Source organism: Protomyctophum bolini (genome assembly GCF_963924005.1).
Source record: "Protomyctophum bolini genome assembly, chromosome: 10".
Lineage (NCBI taxonomy): Eukaryota > Metazoa > Chordata > Actinopteri > Myctophiformes > Myctophidae > Protomyctophum > Protomyctophum bolini.
In genome coordinates, this window is record NC_137871.1 from 8,040,180 (window position 1) to 8,064,352 (window position 24,173).

Sequence of the window (24,173 nt, forward strand, 5' to 3'; positions counted from 1 at the left end):
TGATTTGCATACATTCAATTAAATAAATAAACAAACAAACAAATAAAATGTCTGGAATGTCATCTAGATATACAGTAGTTCAGTTTGAGGCTGTGATGTAACATTAAGAATAATTATAAATGACATCCACAGTAGCGACTGCAACAGCCCCCGGTCAATGACACTGAAATTACACATCAATCATCCAAATTGAATTAATGTAAAATGTATATGACCGTCACAAGTGTGTGTGTTTTTAATCTAGAAATTGACAGCTGATGACACACTGAATTCTCCCTCAGCCTGCGTTTGATGAACACTGTGCTTTGATATGGCAAGCCTCTTTAGGCAATCTCTAAATTGGGAACATTCTCTCTTTTCTTTCCGAGTGATAATTGACATTTGACATTCGAATTACAGGAAAAGAGAGCGGTCTCGTTCACTAGGTCTAAAGAGTGGTGATAATTTAATGTCCTGTCTTCTCTCCTCTTGCACCTCGCAGCTACGACAGTGATGGGAGGCTAATGAATGTGACCTTCCCTACCGGCATGGTGAATAACTTGTACACAGACTTATACAGTGCTCTGACCGTGGACATCGAGAGCTCGCTGAGCGAGGAGGAGATCAGCATAACCACCAACACCTCAACCATCCGTGCCTTCTACACCCTGGCTCAGGGTAGGACGCACACAGACACGCACGCACACAACACACACCTTGTTCTTCACTGCATGCTTGTTGAACTACGGCTCCACTGTGATAGTGACTATTCTCAGCCTTCAGATGTTTGCAATGGTCTGAAGTCTCTGAACTAATAACATAACTAACTACTAATGTTGTTCTTCAGTATAACAATAATAGCACTGAGGCTCCCATGTCTAGGACATCATGTGACAGACTACGGCTTGCCTCCTACCATGTCATATATAGTGTGCAATATAATTATAGATAGACATTTTAGGAATTTAAGATAACCACTTGACAACATGCACATGCTGCAGAAGGATTCAGATGCTGTGTGACTCCACAGGCACAAGCTTTTATTTGAGCTGCCATCTCTAAAGTGGTTATACGTAATGTTCTTGTGGGGTCGTCGGGGCAGTGAGGTTAAATCGTGCAGCACTGCGCGGTGCCTGACAGACGACGGCATTGATGATGACTAAAGGTAGAAGCAGCGTATCGGTGTCCACTTCTTTCTGTGGGGCTCACGTCTAGATGTGCCCATTTTCCTTCTATAGACTATAGCAGGGCTTAAGGGCTGTCACAATCGTTTTAGTTGACGATGAATTGTCATTATGTACAAATAATTGCGAAATAATCTATTTTTTTTTTTTATATATATTTTTTATCCCACGATTTTGTAACCCATTTTTCACCCCTGTGTCAATCATCTACTGTGATCCTGGGCTCTACACACCCTCCGCCAACCTGGGGAGAGCAACGGACTTAACTCATGCTTCCTTCATGCTTGAGTGTCCAAGTTGCTCTTTTACACCTGACAGGGGGGAGTTTCCCTGGTTGGAAATAATCTATTTAATTGTGTTTTTGACATTGACCATTGGAACATACAGTGAATAAGTAGAAAACTTCCCTCTTCTACCCCGTCCCTCTTCTACCGTACCTGCTTACCTGATTCATTTCCTGCTTAAATTAAAAATGTATCCATTAAAAAAGTGACATAGTGAGGACTTAAATATACAAAGAAATGACTGAAATTAATACAGGGGGATCTAGTGGAGTAGAAGTATGGAAACAGGCCCGGCCTTTGATACAGGCGGGACAGTTCTCCACCTAGGGCGCCAGGTTGGTAGGGGTGCTGTGTAGCCCTAAAAAAAAAAAAGATGAAATAAAATTTCTGGTGGGTGCCCAGGTGTAACCTGACGCTGCCAGATCCAAGAAGCTTGCTACACAAGTTTGTTTCACAGCTTATTGGGATCTGGGATCTCGGGAGCCAATTCGATGATGGGGCTGTTCCTTTTTTTTTCAAGATACTTGGTAGATGATTGGATGGGACCGTCTGTCTATCACTGTGTGGGCGTGCAAACACAACCAATCATATTGACGTGTCTATATAGCGTCCCATCCGGTTTCACACATGTCCCGCCCTTAGCTCACGCTGATTGGTTCGAACCGGAGCGGTTCGGTGTTAGCTCAACCCCCTGAGCGATCTCAGATGGATGCTGTCTTGGGGAACATGGTTACCCAATACCGCCCCCATCTGGCAGAGTCAGGTTAGCCCAGGTGTCCCTCCCCATTGAACAAATAAACAATAATAAATACACTTTGCACCCCTGTTCACAACAACAATGTTTCATCTGCTGCACTAGCTGCCTGCTTTAAGTGGTGGATATTGTGACACACTTGATTAACAGGCAACCCCCCCGCAAAAAAGCTCCTCTGAGCGCAAGGTGGAAAGCCTGTTGTAGGTAAATAACAGCCTCACTGCCTGGATTTATCTCGTTTTTGGGTCAAAACAATCTTTTTTTAACAGCCCAAACTAAATAAACACAGCACTTTTTTTGTGCGACTGTTCTAGTGTAACTACCAAAAAAGCATTGTGGCATCATGCCTGGCACCTTTTCAATGCATGTTTCAGATGTCGAAGCAAATCATTATCGCTTTTTTATTTTCTCATACGTTTTATTTGATTATAAATCCTCCCCTGGCGGGGAAGGATCATGAGACTATACCAATTAAAGCATGGTGGCACCTTTTCAATACATCAAGCAAATTCTTATCGTTTCATTATATTCTAATCTCATATAAGTTTTATTTGATTAAATCCTCCCACGAGAACATGACTGTCCTAAACCGTGCCAAAAACATCCAAAGATCCAGAGACCACTGTGCTGCGCCAAGCTGTGGCTGTTGTTTTCATTCATTGAGAGAAAGTAAAACAGTAGGCCTATACTGTAACCACTTTTATTTTCAAGACGATTCTCTTGTCATTCTCTGATCCTGCTGATACTAACACACACACACCTTCACACACTCTTTCCGTTCTTCAGTGGTTTTCAACGAGTGGTCCGCACAAGCAGCGTGCGTGCGCAACTGCGCATCCCGTGCGACATCTACTAAATCTCGCATTGGGCGCCGAGAGGCATCGAAGCAGCCCTGTATGGAAATACTCAAGTAAAAGTACTGGAGTAAATGTACTTTCCACCGCTGGCTGGATGACTAGATGGTTTTCTGCAGGGCTTACACCCAGATGGCCCATTTCCCCTTCTATAGACACTGCAGTTCGGTCCTTTTTGATCTGAAAACACTCTAATGTGAAACAAGTGCCTTCAAAGTCATTTAGCACAATTATCCCCCCCGGGATCGTTAATAACAGATTCCTCCACATAATTACCCGTTCTGCTGTGTCTTTATTAATTGCCCCGTCTGCTTCATCCCTTCCGTCTCCTGCAGACCAGTGTAGAAGCAGCTATCAGGTGGGCGTGGACAACTCTCTGAGGATCACGTACGCCAACGGGATGGACACCCACTACCAGACGGAACCTCACATCCTGGCGGGAGCCGCCAACCCCACCGTGGCCAGGCGCAACATGAGCCTGCCGGGAGACGGCGGACAGAACCTGGTGGAGTGGCGTTTCCGCAAGGAGCAGGCCAGAGGGAAGGTCATCGTGTTCGGTCGCAAGCTGAGAGTGAGATATATTATGTTTCTTTGGTTTGTTTGTTTGTTCGTTTCTGAGTGGTGCAACCACTCCAAGGAACAGCAATGTCCGTGTTCCCGTGTTCACCTATATGTTCACCTATATGTTCACCTTCACCTTCACCTATCCCGTAACCCCGGAGGGTCGTTGGGGCACCACAGACGATCTGTTGACCAGCTCTCTCCATCCCTCTCTGTCCTCGGCAGCTCTCATTGCCTCACTGAGTTTCAAGTGTGTCCATTCTCCGATGTTATCTTCCCATCTTTTCTTTTGTCTCCCTCTTCTCCTGCCACCTCGTACAGTACCTTGCTTGTTGTTCACCTATGTGACGTTAATGAGCACCAGTATAATGACCACCAGTAGGGGCGCTGTTGTGCCAGAAACAGAGAGAGGGATAGTGGTGCACTGTTGCCTGCTAATGAGAGAGAGAGAGAGAGAGAGAAAGAGAGGGGGGGGGGGGGGTTGCACCACTCAGTTCACACGGGTGTGATTTTATTTTTGTTGTTGTTTTTTCCCGCATGTGACATGGAAAGTGATCAATAACCAAGCTCACGACGTGAGCGCAGATGCGACGCACTGTGAGCTTGTGGGTATGCTATTTTCGGGGAGCATTTATTGGCTGAATGGTGGTTCAGCATTTAGGGCGAGGCTCAGCTATAGTTTACGGGCCATCTTATGGTGCCACTTTCAGTTCAACCCCCGCTAGAGAGTTTCGGCAGCCTCTGCCCCTCTCGATTCCCTTAATCGACTAACTGCAGTCCAGGTGTTTTCGGAACGGGGCATATAGGCCTACGACGTACTGTATGTGTTTCCTGTTGATTAATTTGATTGGCTCGGCCGGAGATTTGAACGGTAAACGCACATGAAGGTTCAAGCCTGCCAGTTGCTGAACAATCAAATCAGGTTATGGGACACTGAACCCCCCCCCCGCCCCCCCCCCCCCCCCCCCTTCTGACTCTCCCCAAGTAGAGCCACTATAGAAACGGGTTTGGTAAAAAGCCCAAGAGACTATAACGTTGCTGTCTGCCAACCACATTAAAACTGCATGGATCCATGGTACTGTAAAGTCCACCAAAAGCCTGCTGCCTTTTCGATGTGAAGAATAGTGCCGTGTTAAACCTGTCCTTTCTATACCCCTGTCTTCCCCTGGGCTTTTATGGGTCATATAAACATTTAAACTTGCATATAATGGGGATATCAATATCTCCTGCACTGTATATTACTTCACATCGTATAGCCCCTCCCCAGAAACTGTCGGTTCGATTGATGGTTTGCTTTATGAACTTAACTGGGGTAGTTACTTTGCCTCACAGCAATTTTCGCCTCCAGTAAATTTAAGGGGGGGGGGGGGTGGTTGGGGTGTCGGGTTGTGATTTAAGCGCACCTGAGCGATTGCCAGTGTCTAATGAAGCCAGCAATAGGGGCTGTTAATCTCTCACTGTGACTTCCACAGGGCAGTAAGTGCTCAAAGAATTTTAAAACACCGCCACAGAAAGAATACGTGAACCTCTTCAAATGTATCCCTGATTCAAATTGTTCTTTTTTTTATTCGTAACTATAATGTATTCAAGTGCTCTGTAGCCTTGGGCGTGCGAAGTTTAATCATTGAGACTTTCTTTTTGGTCCCAATAGTCTGACGGCATAAAATAGATGCTCCCATTTAGAAGAATGGAACAAAAGAAATGCAGACAATATACATGATATTAAACACGAGTAAAATGAACAATGTAAAGTGCATAAAGCAACTTCCACTGCTGCTACTACACTCATAACCTCCCTCCAATGTACTTCTTGTAATAAACCGGACAACCGCCAATTTGAACTGATTATCAACCTTCAATTATTGATCCAGGTGAACGGTCGGAACATCCTCTCCGTCGACTACGACCGGACTCTCCGCACGGAGAAGATCTACGACGACCACAGGAAGTTCCTGCTGAAGATCATCTACGACGCGGCCGGTCACCCGGTGCTGTGGGTCCCCAGCAGCAAGCTGCTGCCCGTCAACGTGAGCCACAACAGCGCCGGGCAGATAAGCGCCCTGCAGAGGGGTCCCACCACGGAGAGGGTGGAGTACGACACCCAGGGGCGGCTGGTGTCCCGGGTGTTCGCCGACGGGAAGACGTGGAGCTACACCTACCTGGAGAAGGTGAGGGAAAAGTTGTAAAAGTCCGTCAAATTGTTTTCCCACTTCTCTAATGACCACACCACACACTATTGTTCGCCAAAAAATCTATATGAACGCACAAAAAAAAGTCTCTCTAGGTTCTTCCAAGATCACAATGCTGCATGTTGCTAAAGCGCTGTGGACTTGTAGACCGACTGTCTTTGGCTAATGTTCCCCCCAGAATAGGGATGCTGGAGTCCGAGTGGTTGAGGTGCAGTCACACCGAAAGCAATACAAATAATAATATTGTGTTGCTTGAATGGTGGGAAACGATTGAAGCAATATTTTCCCCACACATTGGCCGATGCTCGGTTTGCTTTGATGAAAATTGGCACAAGTTTTTTTTTTACTTTCATGTCACGTTGATGGGAAATTTGGCTCCATGTTGCATCTTCTTTATAATCTATTAAGTTAATATTGATTTGTGTGTGAATGAACCTTGAACTTTGATTTTCAGTGAAGAAACCTTGGTAGCTGGAGTTGCAAATCCTGCCTTGCTAGAAACTAATGTATTATATATGGTGGCGTAAGCACCCCACCATCCACTGTGATAGTGGGTTTTTAAATCCGGTTGTTCGTCTGCTCTGGTTCAGCACCTGCTGACTCTGAACAGTTCCCAACACCAACAGGAAATAGATTGCCGGTGGAATGCTGGTGTACGCGGTGGAAACCTCGCTGTAAAGTTCACTCAGGTGTGCCTCCGCTGTGTGTTCCAATTTTGACCAGGACGGATCCCGCCATGTGAACATGTACCCAGACAACAGATCTCTCTCTCTCTCTCTCTCTCTCTCTCTCTCCCTCTCTCTCTCTCTCTCTCTGACTCTCTGTCTCCCAAAATTCAATTTAATTCAGCTCAATTCAGTATGTTTTATTGGTATGAATGAGAGAGAGAGAGAGAGATTTTTTTTCTAAATTGTCTAAAGGGCATGGTCAGCCAGTCTGGAGTTTACATTTAAAAAACATTGTTCTAATGTCTCCATTGTTCTAACGTTGCTCTGTCTCCACCTATCTTCTGTAGACAGACTAGCCTATGCACAGCCCCAACATCAGCTGTGGTAGTCGACCCGCACCAGCGCCTGTCTGCGTTCTGCAGTGCCTGGCGACCCATTTCCAGGGATAATCACCGCCACAGAAAAAGCAATATACAGTATTGCTGTAATGCATATAGCAACAAAAAAACGCATGAAAAGTATTTGCCGGGTGCACGCGGCTCCAAAAGTACATAAGAAATGGTAGCCGGCACTCATTGTTCCGTCCATTCAGGTGCTTCTTATTTTATTATAGAATATTTCAGTTACAAAGCCTTCCTCGGTGTGACGATTACGCCGAGGTAAGGTTTTTGTAGTCGAAACACGTGCCGTTCTGCTTGTTGCCCCCACAGCAGATTCCAAAACCTGCGGACTATAGTCCCAACCCGTTGTTGTCGAGACAACAATAGACGGGGACAGACTGATGAGCCACAGCTCTGGAGATTGCGGTTATTCAATCAGCTGAGGAATCAAGATGCCTCGGACAGAACAAATGTCCCACGGCGTGTGTGTGTTCTCAGTGCTGTTCATCCCTGCAGCATGTGTGTGTGTGTGTGTGTGTGTGTGTGTGTGTGGCAGCCAGTGTGACGCTTACTGTTGGTGTGCTGTGGGCAGCACTTCACGCTGCACTGCGCTGTCAGAGTTTTTGCACTGAAGACTGATTTTCTTACGACGTCGCATGAACGTGTCCGCGTGTTGAAAAATACCAAGCTCACAACATGCAAATGCACTGTGAGCTTGTAGATCCGCTATTTTCAGCACACAATGCCAGTGTACGTACGGCACGACAAAGTGTAAATCACGTTTTATGCAACCATGTCTTTGTCAGCCGCTCTCTGGAAAAGTACAGTATAGTTTTGGATCAGGCTTGGTGCTCAGAAAGTACTGCTACCGTGTACTAAGCCAAATAGCGTTGAACTTAGCTTTGAGCTTTTGTGGTAGAGGGCCAATAGTTAATGTAATTTTCTGTTTCTTGAGCTATAATGTGGTTGGAGCAGATTGAGTGTGGAGGCTGTGCTGTGAGCCTGAGGACCAGCTGGCTGAGGGGACTCGCTCTATGTTCTTCTCTTGGAAGTGGAGAGTTTTGTAATGGTGGGAGTTGGGATCATTTGCTTTGTAGAGCGTTTTTTTATATATCCTAATTAGGGGGAAATTGGCACAGAGTTCAGCTTAGCAGAGTTCTTTGTTGGGAGTGTATGCCCATGTGGACTTGTTTAAATGAGTTTAAATTATTTTGAGGGACTTTGAACTTATTGATGGTGAAAGTGTTTTGGGGTTTGTCCGTGCAGTTTTGAGTGCGTGCAGTTGTGTTTCAGTAATTGTGTTTAAACTATTGAGAAAAACAGCATGGGCTGAGACTGCAGCCTCAATTTTCATAGCACATTTATTTGTATTTGTATCCGTTACCCCCCTACATAGTTTGCAATTAATTTCAGGAACAGCAAAATGAGTCGAGTACTTTTATGAAATCTACAAAACAAGAGAAAATGATGTTGATTTATGAAGGTGTGGGTGGTATAGCTATTATACCATAGCTACAGTATACAAAGTTCACTACTGTACTCTGTTTAGGATGCTTCAGAATAACTTCCTCAGGTTGTTGCTGACACGTTATGCCTCTGTAATTGTTTGGGTCAAATGTATTTACATTTTTAAAGATTGATGTGATACCATCGCTCCAGATGTCAAGCTGGAGGCTCAACTCTCTCTCTCTCTCTCTCTCTCTCTCTCTCTCTCTCTCTCTCCCCTTCTCTCCCTCCATGTCTTCTCTCTGCTTTAATGGTAGACAATACAAATTTTAGCACCCACATTTTAGCACCAAACACATTTCAATTGTTCATTCTCTCAAGAATGATTACAGTTATAAGATGACACTGTAAGGTATATATGGAGCCAAAAACAGAGAGAAAAGAAGGTCTCTCTGTCTGTCTGTCTGTCTGTCTGTCTGTCTGACACGTTATGCCTCGGTAATTGTTTGGGTCACATGTATTTACATTTTTAAAGATTGATGTGATACTTCCATCGCTCCAGATGTCAAGCTCAACTCTCTCTCTCTCTCTCTCTCTCTCTCTCTCTCTCTCTCTCTCTCTCTCTCTCTCTCTCTCGCCCCCCTCTCTCTCTCTCGCTGCTCCCAAACGGCATTGATCCATTTAATTTTTTTTTTTTAAACAGAACAGCAGAGATTAGCATGCGAGAAGATGCTCCGCTGTTTAATTCGGAGTGTCTGGGCTCTTTTCCTTTTCCCCCCTCAGCCACTCTCGGGCCACTCGTCCTGGTTGCGTGACCGAGGCGAGGTCGTGTCAGCGCCGTGACACGGGGAGCTCAGAGAGCTCAGGGACCGAGAGGAACCTCACTGACACAACGCATGACTGAACTGAACTTGACATTTCAACAGCCAGGGTGGCAAGGCTCTGGAAAGCCCTACTCTAATCCAAAGTGCATATGAATTAATCAAATAAAGTCTGGATGGGGGTTTAGTTAAAAATAAACACGGCTGTTTGTTCGATCTGTGTGTGTGTGTGTGTGTGTGTGTGTGTGTGTGTGTGTGTGTGTGTGTGTGTGTGTGTGTGTGTGTGTGTGTGTGTGTGTGTGTGTGTGTGTGACTGTGTGTGTGTGTGTGTGTGTGTGTGTGTGTGTGTGTGTGTGTGTGTGTGTGTGTTCTAGTGACTAGACTCTTTTTTTGCTGTATGTACGTCTATGTTGAACCTTCCCTGAATTATTTTACTCAATGTACTGAATTTTTTGTACTTTAAATGGATAACATTTTCATGCTCTAAATATAAATAATTGTTCCACTTTCTTTTTTTTTCTTTTTTTTGTACACTGTAAGTGTCACAACAGAAAATGTACTATTTAATTAGGGGTGGAACAGTTCATATATTTCATCTATTATGAAAAAAACATATTGCTTTTAATAAACATTGCCCAAGATAACTGTATAGCCATCTACAAGGTCACAAGTTGGGAGCTTGTATTAGCAATTACTAATTTACAGTGCCCAAACTTATGAACTATTGTCATTGACCTCTTCTGTCTCTCTGTTTCTGTCTCTGTCTCTGTCTCTGTCTCTGTCTCTGTCTCTGTCTCTGTCTCTGTCTCTGTCTCTGTCTCTCTCTCTCTCTCTCTCTCTCTAGTCCATGGTCCTGCTGCTGCACAGCCAGCGTCAGTACATCTTTGACTTTGACTCTCTGGACCGCCTGTCCGCCGTCACCATGCCCAGCGTGGCGCGCTACACCATGCAGACCCTCCGCTCGGTGGGCTACTACCGGAACCTGTACCGGCCTCCGGAGAGCAACGCCTCCGTGGCGGTGGACTACAGCGAGGACGGCCTCCTGCTGCGCGTGTCCCACCTCGGCACGGGCCGCCGCGTCCTCTACAGGTACCGCCGGCAGAACAAGCTCTCGGAGATCCTGTACGACTCCACGCGCGTCAGCTTCGCCTACGACGAGACGGCCGGCGTGCTGAAGACGGTCAACCTGCAGAGCGAGGGCTTCGTCTGCTCCATCCGCTACCGGCAGGTCGGGCCGCTGGTCGACCGGCAGATCTTCCGCTTCAGCGAGGACGGCATGGTGAACGCGCGCTTCGACTACACCTACGACGGCAGCCTGCGCGTCACCAGCGTGCAGGGCGTGATCAACGAGACGCCGCTGCCCATCGACCTCTACCAGTTCGACGACATCTCCGGGAAGGTGGAGCAGTTCGGCAAGTTCGGCGTCATCTACTACGACATCAACCAGATCATCTCCACCGCCGTCATGACGTACACCAAGCACTTTGACGCCCACGGACGCATCAAGGAGATCCAGTACGAGATCTTCCGCTCCCTCATGTACTGGATCACGTTCCAGTACGACGACGTCGGGCGTGTCACCCGGCGGGAGATCAAGATCGGCCCGTTCGCCAACACCACCAAGTACGGCTACGAGTACGACGTCGACGGCCAGCTGCAGACGGTCTACCTCAACGACAAGGTGACGTGGCGCTACACCTACGACCTCAACGGCAACCTCCACCTCCTGAACCCGGGGAACAGCGCGCGGCTGCTGCCGCTGCGCTACGACCTGCGGGACCGCATCACGCGCCTCGGGGACGTCCAGTACCGCATGGACGAAGACGGGTTCCTCCGGCAGCGCGGCGCGGAGATCTTCGAGTACAACTCCAAGGGTCTGCTGGTGAGGGTGTACAGCAAGGGCAACGGGTGGACCGTTCAGTATCGCTACGACGGCCTGGGCCGCAGAGTCTCCACCAAGACCAGCCTGGGCCAGCACCTCCAGTACTTCTACGCCGACCTGAGCTACCCGGCCAGGATCACGCACGTCTACAACCACTCCAGTTCGGAGATCACGTCCCTCTACTACGACCTGCAGGGCCACTTGTTCGCCATGGAGATCAGCAGCGGAGAAGAGTTCTACATCGCCTGCGACAACACGGGCACGCCGGTGGCTGTTTTCACCAGCAACGGCCTGCTGGTCAAACAGGTGCAGCACACAGCCTACGGGGAGGTCTACTTTGACTCGAACCCGGACTTCCAGCTGGTGCTGGGATTTCACGGAGGGCTGTATGACCCTCTGACTAAACTGATACATTTTGGGGAGAGGGACTATGACATTATGCCCGGCAGGTGGACTGTTCCAGACGTCAGCACGTGGAAGAGAATAGCGAATGAGCCAGCACCGTTGAACCTGTACATGTTCAGGAACAACAACCCCATCAGCAAAGTGCATGAAGTCAGAGAGTATGTTGCCGGTAAGAAAGTAGATTGAGCATGACACTTTTATTTATTTTTAACAATATATTTATTGCATTTTTTTTTTGACAAACAGACAATACAACAAACAAAACAATACACAATACAGACAATACAATTACCCAAAATGAAAAACAAACAAAACAAAACAACAACATACAGTACGTACATAATAATAATAAAAATGGCACTCGAATGGCAACAATAACAGAGTCAAACAACAAACAAGACCAAAAACAGACAGCTGCAGAGAACAAGATCAAACAATTTTTCAAAGTCATTAACCGTAATATACTGAATAAACTTTCCCCACATCCTATCAAACATCTTCTGTTTATTCTTTAAAGCATACGTGATTCTTTCCAGAGGAAGACACAATGACAACTCCCTAAACCACTGAGCAATACTGGGTTTGCCTATCTTTTTCCACGATAAGGCTATAGCCCTTTTGGCTTGTAGTAAACATAAATCCAGAAATCTTTGTTCGCTACTCTGAATCTTATGGCCAGGTGGGCAAAGACCCAATAGAAACAGTTTTGGGTCAAGCTCAATATCTATCGACAATATCTTCTGAATCTCCCTCCTCACTTCTTCCCAGAATTCTTTCACTCTTGGACATGCCCACAGACAATGGAAAAGTGTACCTTTGTCCCCCCCACATCTAATACAAGTATCTGGAATATCTGCACTAAATTTATTTAGTTTCTCTGGAGTGATATAGACCCTCATCAGCCAATTATATTGCAACAGTTTTAACCGAGTGTTACCGGTCTGGGATTGAGCGATTGAGCATGACACTTAATGATTAGGATTGTTTACTTTCATTGATATTGTTATTTTCTGAATTATCCTATTATTTAGTTATGCTGGATTTCTCCAATAACCTCTAAATTTGTGGTGTTCAAAGGTGTACAAAATATATTTATTTTTGGCATAGTATAACCTGTTAACATCTCAATCATGCTGTCTCTCCACATATATATATATATATACACACACACACACACACACACACACACACACACACACACACACACACACACACACACACACACACACACACACACACACACACACACATATATACATATATATACACACATATACACACACAGGGCTGTACAATTATTATTATTTTGGGCTAGTTCTCAAAGGAGCACCTGTACATGCAAGTTGGTGTGAATACGGACGTTTCTACTCTGCCACAATGGCTCAACCACTGAAACCAAAACAAACGTCCAACACAGATACAAGTAATTACTCACCTACTGCTGCAGGTTCTATGTTTTAGTAATCCCAGTGTTGTTCAAGATGCATGGTTTTCATATTGTAAACAATTATGGTCTCGTGGTTTAGCGACTACCACTATCCCACGTAACTTTGGGAAAGTGTCATAGTAGCTTATTTACAACTGAAACGGACTTCCTGTGCACTGTGACTTCCTCTTCAAAATAAGAGCCACATGTAATGATTAGTCAACACTAGTTTTATTTCTAAGACTACTTACAGGACGTTAACATCACATTTGAGTTCCTTTCGAATGCCTGTAAGATTTGTCTACATAACTGTCTCAGCTATTGGTGCGCAAATGCGCCTCGCATGCCTTTGATCTACCGCGCAGAAAACATTTTAACGACGCATGCGCACTGTACATATGTGTGTGTGTGTGTGTGTGTGTGTGTGTGTGTGTGTGTGTGTGTGTGTGTGTGTGTGTGTGTGTGTGTGTGTGTGTGTGTGTGTGTGTGTGTGTGTGTGTGTGTCTGCACTGCAGTATACTCTGCCGTATGTAGCTGACCACATTGACTTCCAAAGTACATAATCAGGCTCCAATGTATTCTCTCTCTCCCCCCAGATGTAAACACCTGGCTGGTAACCTTTGGCTTTCATCTTCACAACACCATCCCTGGCTTCCCGGTGCCAAAGTTTGACCTGAGCATGCCATCGTACGAACTGGGGAAGAGCCAGCTCTGGGATGATCTGCCGGTTGGTCTTCTGAATATTTTAGTTTTGTGTAGCATGTTGAACTGGAAAAGTGTGGCTTGCCGCAATCGCTTACATAGGCCCCTCCCACTATTTTTGCTAGCCAATTACAATGTCACGTCACCCCTGCAATGTGAAGTAATTCAGGGGATTTATCCCCCCAAAAATATTTTTTCTGCAACAAACGGCTTCTGCAACAGACCGATCTGTAAGATTTATTTCACATTCCATCCTGATTGGCAACGGACCTCTACCCAAAATGTGTCTGGCTAATGACTACAGCACTATAACAAGCCACAATAAGACCAATGTCCTTCATATCATTTTTACTAAACACACTTTTTGTGTTTAATAGACACTCTCGCAAATCAACATATATACTATGAGTCTGTACGTGCACTGCATAGTGCATACAATGCTGGCATAGTGCTTAGTTTGTCTCTGAATTTCCACAGTTTCTGCGTGCTAAGTATCCATAGGGTTATTGTAGTCGTTCAGAGAGGGATTATCGACATTTGTACTAATGATTTGAATTCACACACACACACACACACACACACACACACACACACACACACACACACACACACACACACACACACACACACACAATGAAAAAGGTATGTAGCCTGACACTGGCACAGAGATTTCTATGTGTTACATATTTTTTTACTTTATTGAGTCAGAAACATGTACAATTCCTTGTTATACGCTTTCTTTTCACATTTTTTTCACATGTTTATGTCACTGTTGATAACAGACTTTTCAACTCTCTTTTTTGTGCATACAGTATACAAAACAAAATACAGAACAAAATTAACCCTTCAGCTATACAAAAATAGAAAAAAAAGGGAATAGGCCTAAGCTAAGAAAAAACTATATTCATTTCATTCGTTTATCTATAGGCCTATCCTTTATGAGGGAATCAAGAACAGGTAATACATATTTAATACAAAGAAAATAAAAAAGACAAATACAAAAAACACAGAAATAAAGAAAGAAGTTAAGGGCAATTAATGAAAAAGAAAAGTAAGTAAGAAGACAATTGTGGTAGAACTCTGCCGACGCTCTGCTGGTTTGTCGTCTCTGGAAGTTTACAATAAAGAAAAAAGTTTGATTAATTATTATTCAGATTCAACCCTGTGGAATTGTTTAATGGGCCTAGCAAGCTCACATTAGTTAATAGTCCTAAAATCTTCAAATGGGGATTTATCTATCTTTTGTGTGCAGAAAGAACTAAGCTTGAAAACACCATTATCTTGAAGGGGAGATGAGAAACAATTTGAAGCGGAGCATTCCTGTGCTCCTAAATGCTCTGGAGCGTCCGGTATAGTGTCATGTTCAGGCATTAACCCATTCTGACCTGAGATCAGATTCATACGAGGTTTCCACCGGACACACACTGGTCTGATGAACCCATTCTGACCTGAGATCAGATTCTAAAAATGTCAGTCGTTCTTCGATTTTTCAAAAATAGCAGACCTACAAGCTCGTAGCGCGCCACTCGGTGGCGCGCTATGAGCTTGTAGATCTGCTATTTTTCAATAGCTAAAGCATAACATGATGCTAACACCAACATGGGTTCCCGTTCAGAATGGGTTAACGTTTCACTGCACTCCCCTCCCACAGTCCATCTCTGGGGTCCAGCAGGAAGTCGGCAGACAAGCACGCTCTCTCCTGTCATTCGAGCGCCTGCCGGAGGTCCACTTGAGCCGTCGAGGCCGTCGGGGAGAGAAGCCGTGGCTCTGGTTCTCCGCGGCGGCGTCGCCCATCGGCCGCGCCGTCATGTTCGCCGTCTACAAGGGCGGCGTCCGCACGCACGCGCTCAACGTGGCCGGCGAGGACTGCGTCAAGGTGGCCACCGTCCTCGACAACGCCTTCTACCTGGAGGACCTGCACTTCACCATCGAGGGCCACGACACGCACTACTTCGTCAAGCCGGGGCTCCCGGACGGAGACCTGGCCGCGCTGCGCCTGACCAGCGGACACAAGACCCTGGAGAACGGCGTCAACGTCAGCGTGTCCCAGTCCACCACCGTCATGGACGGACGGACGCGGCGCTTCGCCGACGTGGAAGTCCGCAGGGGCGCCCTGGCGCTGCATGTGCGCTACGGCTCCACCGTGGACGAGGAGAAGGCCCGCGTGGTGGAGCTGGCCCGCCAGAGGGCGCTCGCGAGCGCCTGGTCGCGGGAGCAGCAGCGGGTGCGCGACGGCGAAGAGGGGATTCGACCGTGGACAGAGGGGGAGAAGAGGCAGCTCCTCAGCAGTGGGAAGGTGCTGGGGTATGACGGCTATTTTGTGCTCTCCATTGAGCAGTACCCTGAGCTGGCTGACAGTGCCAATAACATTCATTTCCTGCGGCAAAACGAAATTGGCAAAAGGTAACAAAACAGAGTTTCTTTCTTTCTTTTTGTTTTTGCCAAAGAGACTTCTTGGGTAGAGGAACACTGATGTCTGAATGAACAGCAGACCTCTGAGGTTAGAGGTTGTACACAGAGCTGTCGATGTGTTTTTGTTACAAAGATGATGAAAAAAATCAAGGTCAAAAGCAATGCTGTGCATTGTGACCCTGGGACTACAGAGTAAATGTATAACTACACACAAGCCTTAACATGGCAATTACAGGTTAGCTCCTCTGTAGCACAAAACCTTTTGGACTGTGGATTCCGTGAAGTGAATCAGAAGAATGCTTGTGTGTTTAGGGGTGAACTATTTTAGGTGTTTGTTTATTGCTCTCTTTTGATTTGGGGAAGTTTTTTTTCTCCACAGAGAGTATTTAAAGAGGACAGGAAATGTTTACAATATGCATATCTGCAGCACTTCTCTGGAACAATGATATAACAAGGCTCGCATAGCTAGCTGTGTGCACTTTTTTTTTTTTAATGACCTCAAATTTTAGAGATATTCTCACCAAACGACCACTATGTAAACCAGAAATCAGCACTGTAAAACAACAAAATGTCTTATTCTATTCTAGCTCTACTTTAAAAAAATAAAAATATATATAAATATATATATATAAAAAATGTTAATGTTCCATTTAATCCCATGATTAAAGACCCAATATCCATCTCGGATCAAAGGACAATAAGGATAGGTTGACAAAACAATAGGCACAGCTGTGTCTTGGATTGTGCAGGGACACCATGTTTTGTAAATTATGCAAGAGTTTTATGTTTTTTCTTTTTTTTTACTGAAATTGAATAATTGTCCGTACTGGTCATATTAACAGTAATTTATGTTGTGTTTATACATTACAAATAAAATCGAATCAATTTTTTTCATTTTTGAGACATGCAGCGTGTTACATTACAGCTTTTTTTTAATATATAGGCCTATATTATAATTATTTTTTTACATTTGGTGCAAAATGCTTATCTAATTAGCAGAAATCTGTACATGTAGTGACTGGTGAATACAAGGTGTATCTATAACAAGCAGTGAACTATTGTTTCCACTAGATTTAATGTTTATTGGGCATGGTGCCTTATGACCTGGCTTCCTGTCCAATGAATATTTCATCAACACAAATATTTTATGAACCCATTTCACATAAACATAAAGGTTTCCATGTATCCAGATAAAGACTCCATCCATATTTCCTAATACTGTAGGTATTTCCATAGCTTGTGTTTGAATGTTCAATGCACTCATAGATGAAAATGTTTCAGTTTGTTGCATTTTTATTTACATTTTGAGAAATGAGAAATGTTTTCAGTGAAGAAATAACAGCTTTTGTTTTTCTTTATTTTCTTTCCCCAGATGATGTTTTTTAGGTGGTGTTTTTCAGCTCAAGAATAAAAAGAGAAATGTGATTACGTCTTCCCGGGGCTCGAACTTCAAAAAATACAGTATGAATTAATCACTTCTGCCAATGTTTTAAATGGTAAAAACAGACAAAAAACTAAAATGTTTGGAGGGAACATTTAAGAACATGTTTTTTAAACGTTTTGAAAAGGGGGGGAAAAGTGTGTAGAACATCACAACCGCTTCACCAAATCGTCACAAATGCTTCTGCATGACCTCAGTATAGACCACTTTTAACCTGATTCTTTTTCCAATTTTCAAGAAATTCCAAATAATGCTCACAATGCATTGCCAGCTTGTAGTTATCCTTGTAGTTATCCGTTATTTTAATTATCATCGTAGAACAAAGCATATAGGGATTGCTTAAAAAATACATCAAAAATAAAACATGAGCAGGAAAAAAAGGAAATAAAAAAGCATAATTTCAACTACAAAGAAAGAGTCTAGAGGAGAAATCCTGCAGTCCTTTGAAGTCAGCTGTTTGAAGTTGGGCTAAATTGTGTGAATTCTGAGGAAAATGTGTGTAACTACTGTAACCTGAATTTACAGCAGCTTCCTACATAATACAATATTCTCATTCAGCGTCTTGATCCGATGATTTCTTGGTTCTAAGCTTCTGTGTGAACAGTGTCTAACTGCACTTTTAATTACATGTAATTATTGAGCTGTGATTGCACTGAGGACAACAATCTGATCAAAGCAGGGAACAGTTTGTCTGCTGACAAGGACACACATCGCTGCGAACAATCCTTTGATGTGATGCTAATTTGCAGAATTTAGTGTCAAACTTTGGCGAGGTGGTGGATATGTGGTGGTGGTGGTTCTGTTTTGTGTGTCTGTGTGCCCAACCTGCACAATTTAACTTAAATATTATTAAACATTTTATTAAACCAGAGTATAATAATGTACAAGTAGATATAATTATGACATATTACAGTAGTACAATGTACAGTAGAGACCAGCAGGGTACTGATAGTGTGAAATCTTCGTTTCCCGTTGTTTTTATTCCCTATGTGTTGTTATGAAATATTCATTACTATGAGTTCGTCTGTGAAATCAAAATGAACTCCAATGAACTGCAAATCCAAAGTGTTTTGATGTGTCCCAAAAGAGATAATTTGAAACCACAGAATGTATGGGGGGAAAGACTCCCACAATGAAAGGCCTAGCCTATATCTTGTCCCATGCTTGCTCTCCAATGCCCCCTAGTGGTTCAGTGCCATCAGTTCACAAAGTATTAATAAGCTGGTTGTCTGCTCATAATGTAGAAAGAACACTTATGAATTGAATTAACTTTGAATTAATCTTTTTTTTCTATAGCACATAGACTACTCATTAGTTGTGCAGTGAAAGGATATATAGTGTGTGTGTGTGTGTGTGTGTGTGTGTGTATATATATATATATATATATATATATATATATATATATATATATATATATATATATATATATATACACAGATTGAAACAGCAGAAGGATGGATACATTAGCAACCAAATGTATATAATAGGCTACATTCATGTCTGTCAAGGAACACTAGTTCGAAAGGCCATTCGAAATTGACCAAGTAAGTTTAGCAAAAATTAACAGCTATTGAAATTAGCTGTGGCGTCACATGTACTATGTACATCACAAAATAAATCGTACAGTATAAGTCCAACAGGGCTGACCATGTTCAGACATTGTTCCACTGATTTAAGGACTGGAGACATCAAACGGAATAGGTGAACAAATGTTAGAGACATGAGTGTCAGTATAGCCTACTTTCCAGAAGTGTGACCAGTGTGATCGCAGCAGGCTTGTTCAAAGCAGCATCACAGCAGAGACCAGTGCAGAGCAGCTATAGACCTACTTCAAAGGCAAAAGAGATGGCACGACTTTGCAATGACATCAAAGACATCATGCAATAACCACATCAGAGCAACAACACCCCTAAGTTCTTTAATTCAACTGAACTGCGTTCAATGCAGTGCTGCCAGTGCAGCAGCGCAAAGGTGGATATTTTGTGTTGAAAAACATTTAAATTGTTCCTGCAATCAACTAATTCAGCAAGCAATTTGTTAATGTATTTGGGTTCTATAATGCAAATTAACGTTTCCATTGCAGGGCTTTGCAATTGATTTAGTTTTAGGTTTATGCCATTAATACAGACATACTGCTGGGGTTAGTAACGCGTATCAGTCAATCATTGGAATACGCTCAGACTCCCAGGCCTCCAACTTTAACGAGACGAAAACTGAATACGTTAAATATATGCTAGTCCAACAATAACCACATTATAAAAACACTTATAACAACACTCCTCTGAAACAGGTTGATGACTACCTGATGAAGTGTTTGGGTTCATATTATATTATATCTAACCCTTCCCAAAAGGACTTTCAAACTAGGAAGGGTAGCCTGGTCAGCCTGCAATAACATGCATAAGATCGGGTCATCCCAGCTTAGTAAGATGGTCAAAGTAATAAAATCACACCCGTGTGAAGTGAGGGGCGCTAATATATTAATATAATAAATAATAAAACGCTTATTTGGGATGCATAGCAAGTGTTAACTAAATATTTTTTGCCTATCATTAAAACAGCCATTTAATGTGTTAAATGAATGTATATTATAAATAGTACTGTACTAATTATTATACCATATACATGTATCTTTAGCTCTTTATGAACAGAAAATGCATTTATTTAGGCAATGAATATCACTTGCACTACTATAGGGCCTTCAAACTTTTCTAACAGACAAGTGAGTAGTGACTATATAATCATTACAAGTGGCTCTTATTTTGATGAGGCAGTTTCTGCACAGGAAGTCCATTTCACTTGTAAACAAGCTACGATGGATGAGCTGTACTCAAAGTGCTATAGTCGCCACATTAGCAACCAAATAACCATAGGCTATTTACAATATGAAAACCATGCATGATCTGTCACTTAAACAATGTAGGTTACACACGTTGTAATTAAACATGGAACCTGCAGCATTAGGTGAGTAATTCATTGTGTTGGACGTTTGTGTTTGCGCTAATGATAAACGGACACCTGCTGGTCCTATTCCTCCTGCTGCTTAATATAACGCATAACACTGTGCAGCTTTGCATCTTTTGCATCTGCCCGTGTGAAAGCAGCATAACGTTGTGGCAGGATACGTACAGGTGCTCCTTTGAGTACTAGCCAAAAATAATAATGTGCCCCCCTGCTTATGTGAGACAATTTAAAATGAAACTTCTATGACAGTGCTGACATAATTAAGTGACATTATTCCGGGAGAGTGGCTCAGCCCTGCGGTCGCTCTCGCCAAAGGCTTTTTACTGGTATTGAATAAACGGTTGACTGGTTAATGTGTGTACTTTAAAAGCCAAATTTGGATTGAGGCCTCATTCACACACGTATCAAACAAATGTTCTGTGCTCTGTCTGTGATTAATGGCTGCCACAATGCAATTTCAATGTGAGTCACATGGTTTGACCAAACATTTGTTGGTCAAACAGCAATCAGCAATCAAACACAATTGTTTGGTCAAACCTAGCCCTGAAACATGACTGCCATGATGATTATCATGACAGTCATGACGTAACTTCACCCTATTTTTGGCACTCGCTGCATTTACAAGTTTTCCGTATATATAAACATTCAGATTTCAAATATAAAGTACTCACATTTTGTCCCATGGGTGTTAGCTAGTAGCAGCCCAAACGCTAGCACTGCTGCATCCCGCGTTCTTTAATAAAAAGCATTTTTGTCCGAGCGCCCCGGCTACTTTTTTCAAACGGGGTTCGTTTGGGAAATCCACAGTTGCACACCGGGAGCGCACTCGCCTATTAGGGCCGATTCATACTCCTGTTTCGGCGCTGTAGTGCCGAAATGATTTCGGCTCGTCAGAAAATTTCAGTAGCACCGAAGAGCCGACTTTAGGACGGTACCCGCCCCCCCGAACCTCAAATGACGTCAAATTGTAGGCTCTACAGCGCCGAACCGACTTTTATTCGGCTCTAAAATAGGAGTATGAATCGGCCCTAAGTCTGTATTGGCAGGGCGGTCAGAGTACCTATATCGAACACACCGAGTGCCACCCTCCTCCCGACCGATAGGGGCGCGTAGTTGAAAGCCAATGGGAAAATAACAGCTCGGATAAAAATGCTTTTTATTAAACAACGCGGGATGCAGAAATTCTAATCGCTGGATCTGCTACTAACTAACACCCGTGAGACAAAATGTGAGTGCCAAAAATAGGGTGAAGTTTCGTCATGACTCTCGTAATACGAGAGTCATGAATCATGGCTAGGTCAAACCATGTGATGTGACTCCCATTGGAATTCCATTGTGGCAGCCACTAATCACAGAAAGAGCACAGAACATTATTTTGATATGTGTGAATGAGACCTCAATAAACATGGGCTGGGACGATGCCAATTCCAATTCAATTCTCATTTGATCCTAAACCCAATAAGCCACATCAAGGCCATGGCTTTCATCTTGAAGCAAACACTGAGCCGCCGTTTCAGTGCTGGAATTCTTCCCAGAGCCTCGAACTGCTGGAGCACCAAAGGTCGGGGCGACTTTCTGCTTCTTGCACAGCCTTCTAATCTAAGATTGAAGTTTTCTGTGCTCATATGTTCCCATCCTGGCAAGACATTTCAGAAGGACTCCAGGCACAGATGATTGTTTTCTGTCATTTGTTGTATCGCTGGATTAGACCCTTAGAGTACCAATGACCTTCAGAGCTCCTATATTAGACAGGTCTGTGTTTGTTTTTTGGGGGGAATTTCTGAAATGTTTATCTGGTGCTTCGTCGTCACACATTGTGTGTTGTTTATTTACAAATAATTATGGTACATTATTGTCTTGTCTCTACCAGGCCGAAGGCATGGGGAGAGAGTATGTTTTGCACTCCGTCCGTCCAGCCGTGTGTCCGTCCGTCCGTTGCTAAACACATTTCATTACATTACTCGTACACATTTTAGCCATACATCTCGGAAATCGGTATACTCTATCTCTATAGTCATGTGATCAACACGGACCCGGCCGCTTCCCCATATTCCCTCGCCATTGGCTAAGATTGTTTTCCAAAGTTTGCAGGTTGGTCCGTTTTGAACAAAATGCCACAAATCATGGACGCAGCGTGCGATTTCCGTGACAACATGCACAACATTCCCACTAGGCTGAGGAAGAAATGCAACTTAAAAGAATTCAAATCGGCCTCATGGTGGCGCTATAACAGGCCAATTAATGTTCTTACCTACCAGTGAGACGCCCTTGAGGGCAAGAAGCGACCTTACAGATTGTATCCATACACCACGCAATTCGGTATACACTACCTCTATAGTCATGTGTTCAACACAGATCTGTTTGATTTTTCATATTTATTGTTGTTGTAATTTTTATTCATTCTCAGATTTCTTATTCAGACAGCCTGAGACAGGTAGAGTGAAGAGAGATAATGGACAAAGAACTGTTGCTTCAATTTAATTTCAATTCAAAGCGCTTTATTGGCAGGAGAAAACATAGCTTACATTGCCAAAGCTTCATGGTCACAGATTGTCTGGTGTTTATTAACTAATAATTAACCTGGCATGTTATTGGTGTAATTTTAACATTTTCATGCAGACAAAGATCAGAGGAGTGACATGCAGAAAATGGCCAGCCGGGAGTCAAACCGGGTACTTTGTTTTCCATGCATTAGTCGGCTATCTGGTAGCCCAGCGTAGTATTATTAACACATTTATTGTGGGTTAGGAGGTCAAGGTGTCATTATAAACGAGGCTATCTGGTCGCCCAGCATAGTATTATTAACACATTTATTGTGTCATCTAGAGAGAAATCCACGTACTGTTGAAATTTGGAGGTCAAGGTGTCATTATAAACGAGCAGCCCTAGGCCCCCAGGACCCAACAGCAAGGCATAGGGTCGAGGACAGAGGGCAGTCTGAGAGGAACGCTGTAGGCCTATAAAAGTAACATTTTTATGAGGCACTAAGCCATGTTGAAATACTGGTTGGCCTATATGCATTCCAAAGTGACAGGCGAACCAAGAATGATAACTTTAACGATAACGATGCGATCATCCACACTGATGAATGATAACGTTCTGTTGACACGTTGCACGTGAGTTGTGTTGAAAGTGATGCCCTGTCAATTTGGATGGATGGATTTTAATTGGATATCAATGATTTCATCTTAAATAACTCAAATCTAAATCTTTGATAGACTGTTATGGTTTCCGGCCTCAGCTACCTGACTCGGACGACACAGAGCTGCATAAGCATAACCATGACATGATGATTGTCTAGACTACTACTGTGTCAATAGTAGACTGTGTACAATGTGTACAATATGTGATGCAAGCGTGTTCCTGCTCATTCTGTTATCATGGTTCCAATAATCTATCATAGGGACGTCATAGATCTACTGTCCTACTGTATTATGATGAGAACAGAATGAGCAGGAACACGCTTGCGTCTCATATCATATCGTACGTACAGTCAGTCCCTCTGATAAAGTAATAGACAATCATCATGTCATGGTTTATCAATATGTTCATGCAGCTATATGTGTCGTCTGAGTCAGGTAGCTGAGGCCGGAAACCTTAACAGTTTTCTTTATAGTTATTGATTGTTCTTGGTCATTTATCCTCCTGTTCATGGTCCGGGCTCAACAGGCTCGAGAGCAAAGCATTTAGGGTTCTGATGCTGCAGCTTTTATTGATTCCCCCCATGTTTTTTCAACATCATATATGGGTTCGGGTTCTCATGCTAACGTTCATCTCATTATGAGATGGTGGTGGTGCCATTTCTCAGATGGGGTGTCGAT

At 43.6% G+C, this 24,173-nt stretch overlaps 1 protein-coding gene across 1 annotated transcript in view; it reads left to right on the forward strand.

Annotated features, from left to right (window-relative positions):
* LOC308323109 (teneurin-3) overlaps window positions 1-17,288 on the forward strand; it is a 223,061-nt gene extending 205,773 nt beyond the window's left edge. Inside the window, 6 exon segments of the mRNA XM_080774726.1 lie at window positions 482-657; window positions 3,391-3,626; window positions 5,488-5,784; window positions 9,965-11,576; window positions 13,430-13,560; window positions 15,187-17,288. Coding sequence (XP_080630852.1) covers window positions 482-657; window positions 3,391-3,626; window positions 5,488-5,784; window positions 9,965-11,576; window positions 13,430-13,560; window positions 15,187-15,942 — 3,208 coding nt within the window. The 3' untranslated portion in view covers window positions 15,943-17,288.
* The last annotated feature ends 6,885 nt before the right edge of the window (window positions 17,289-24,173 follow it).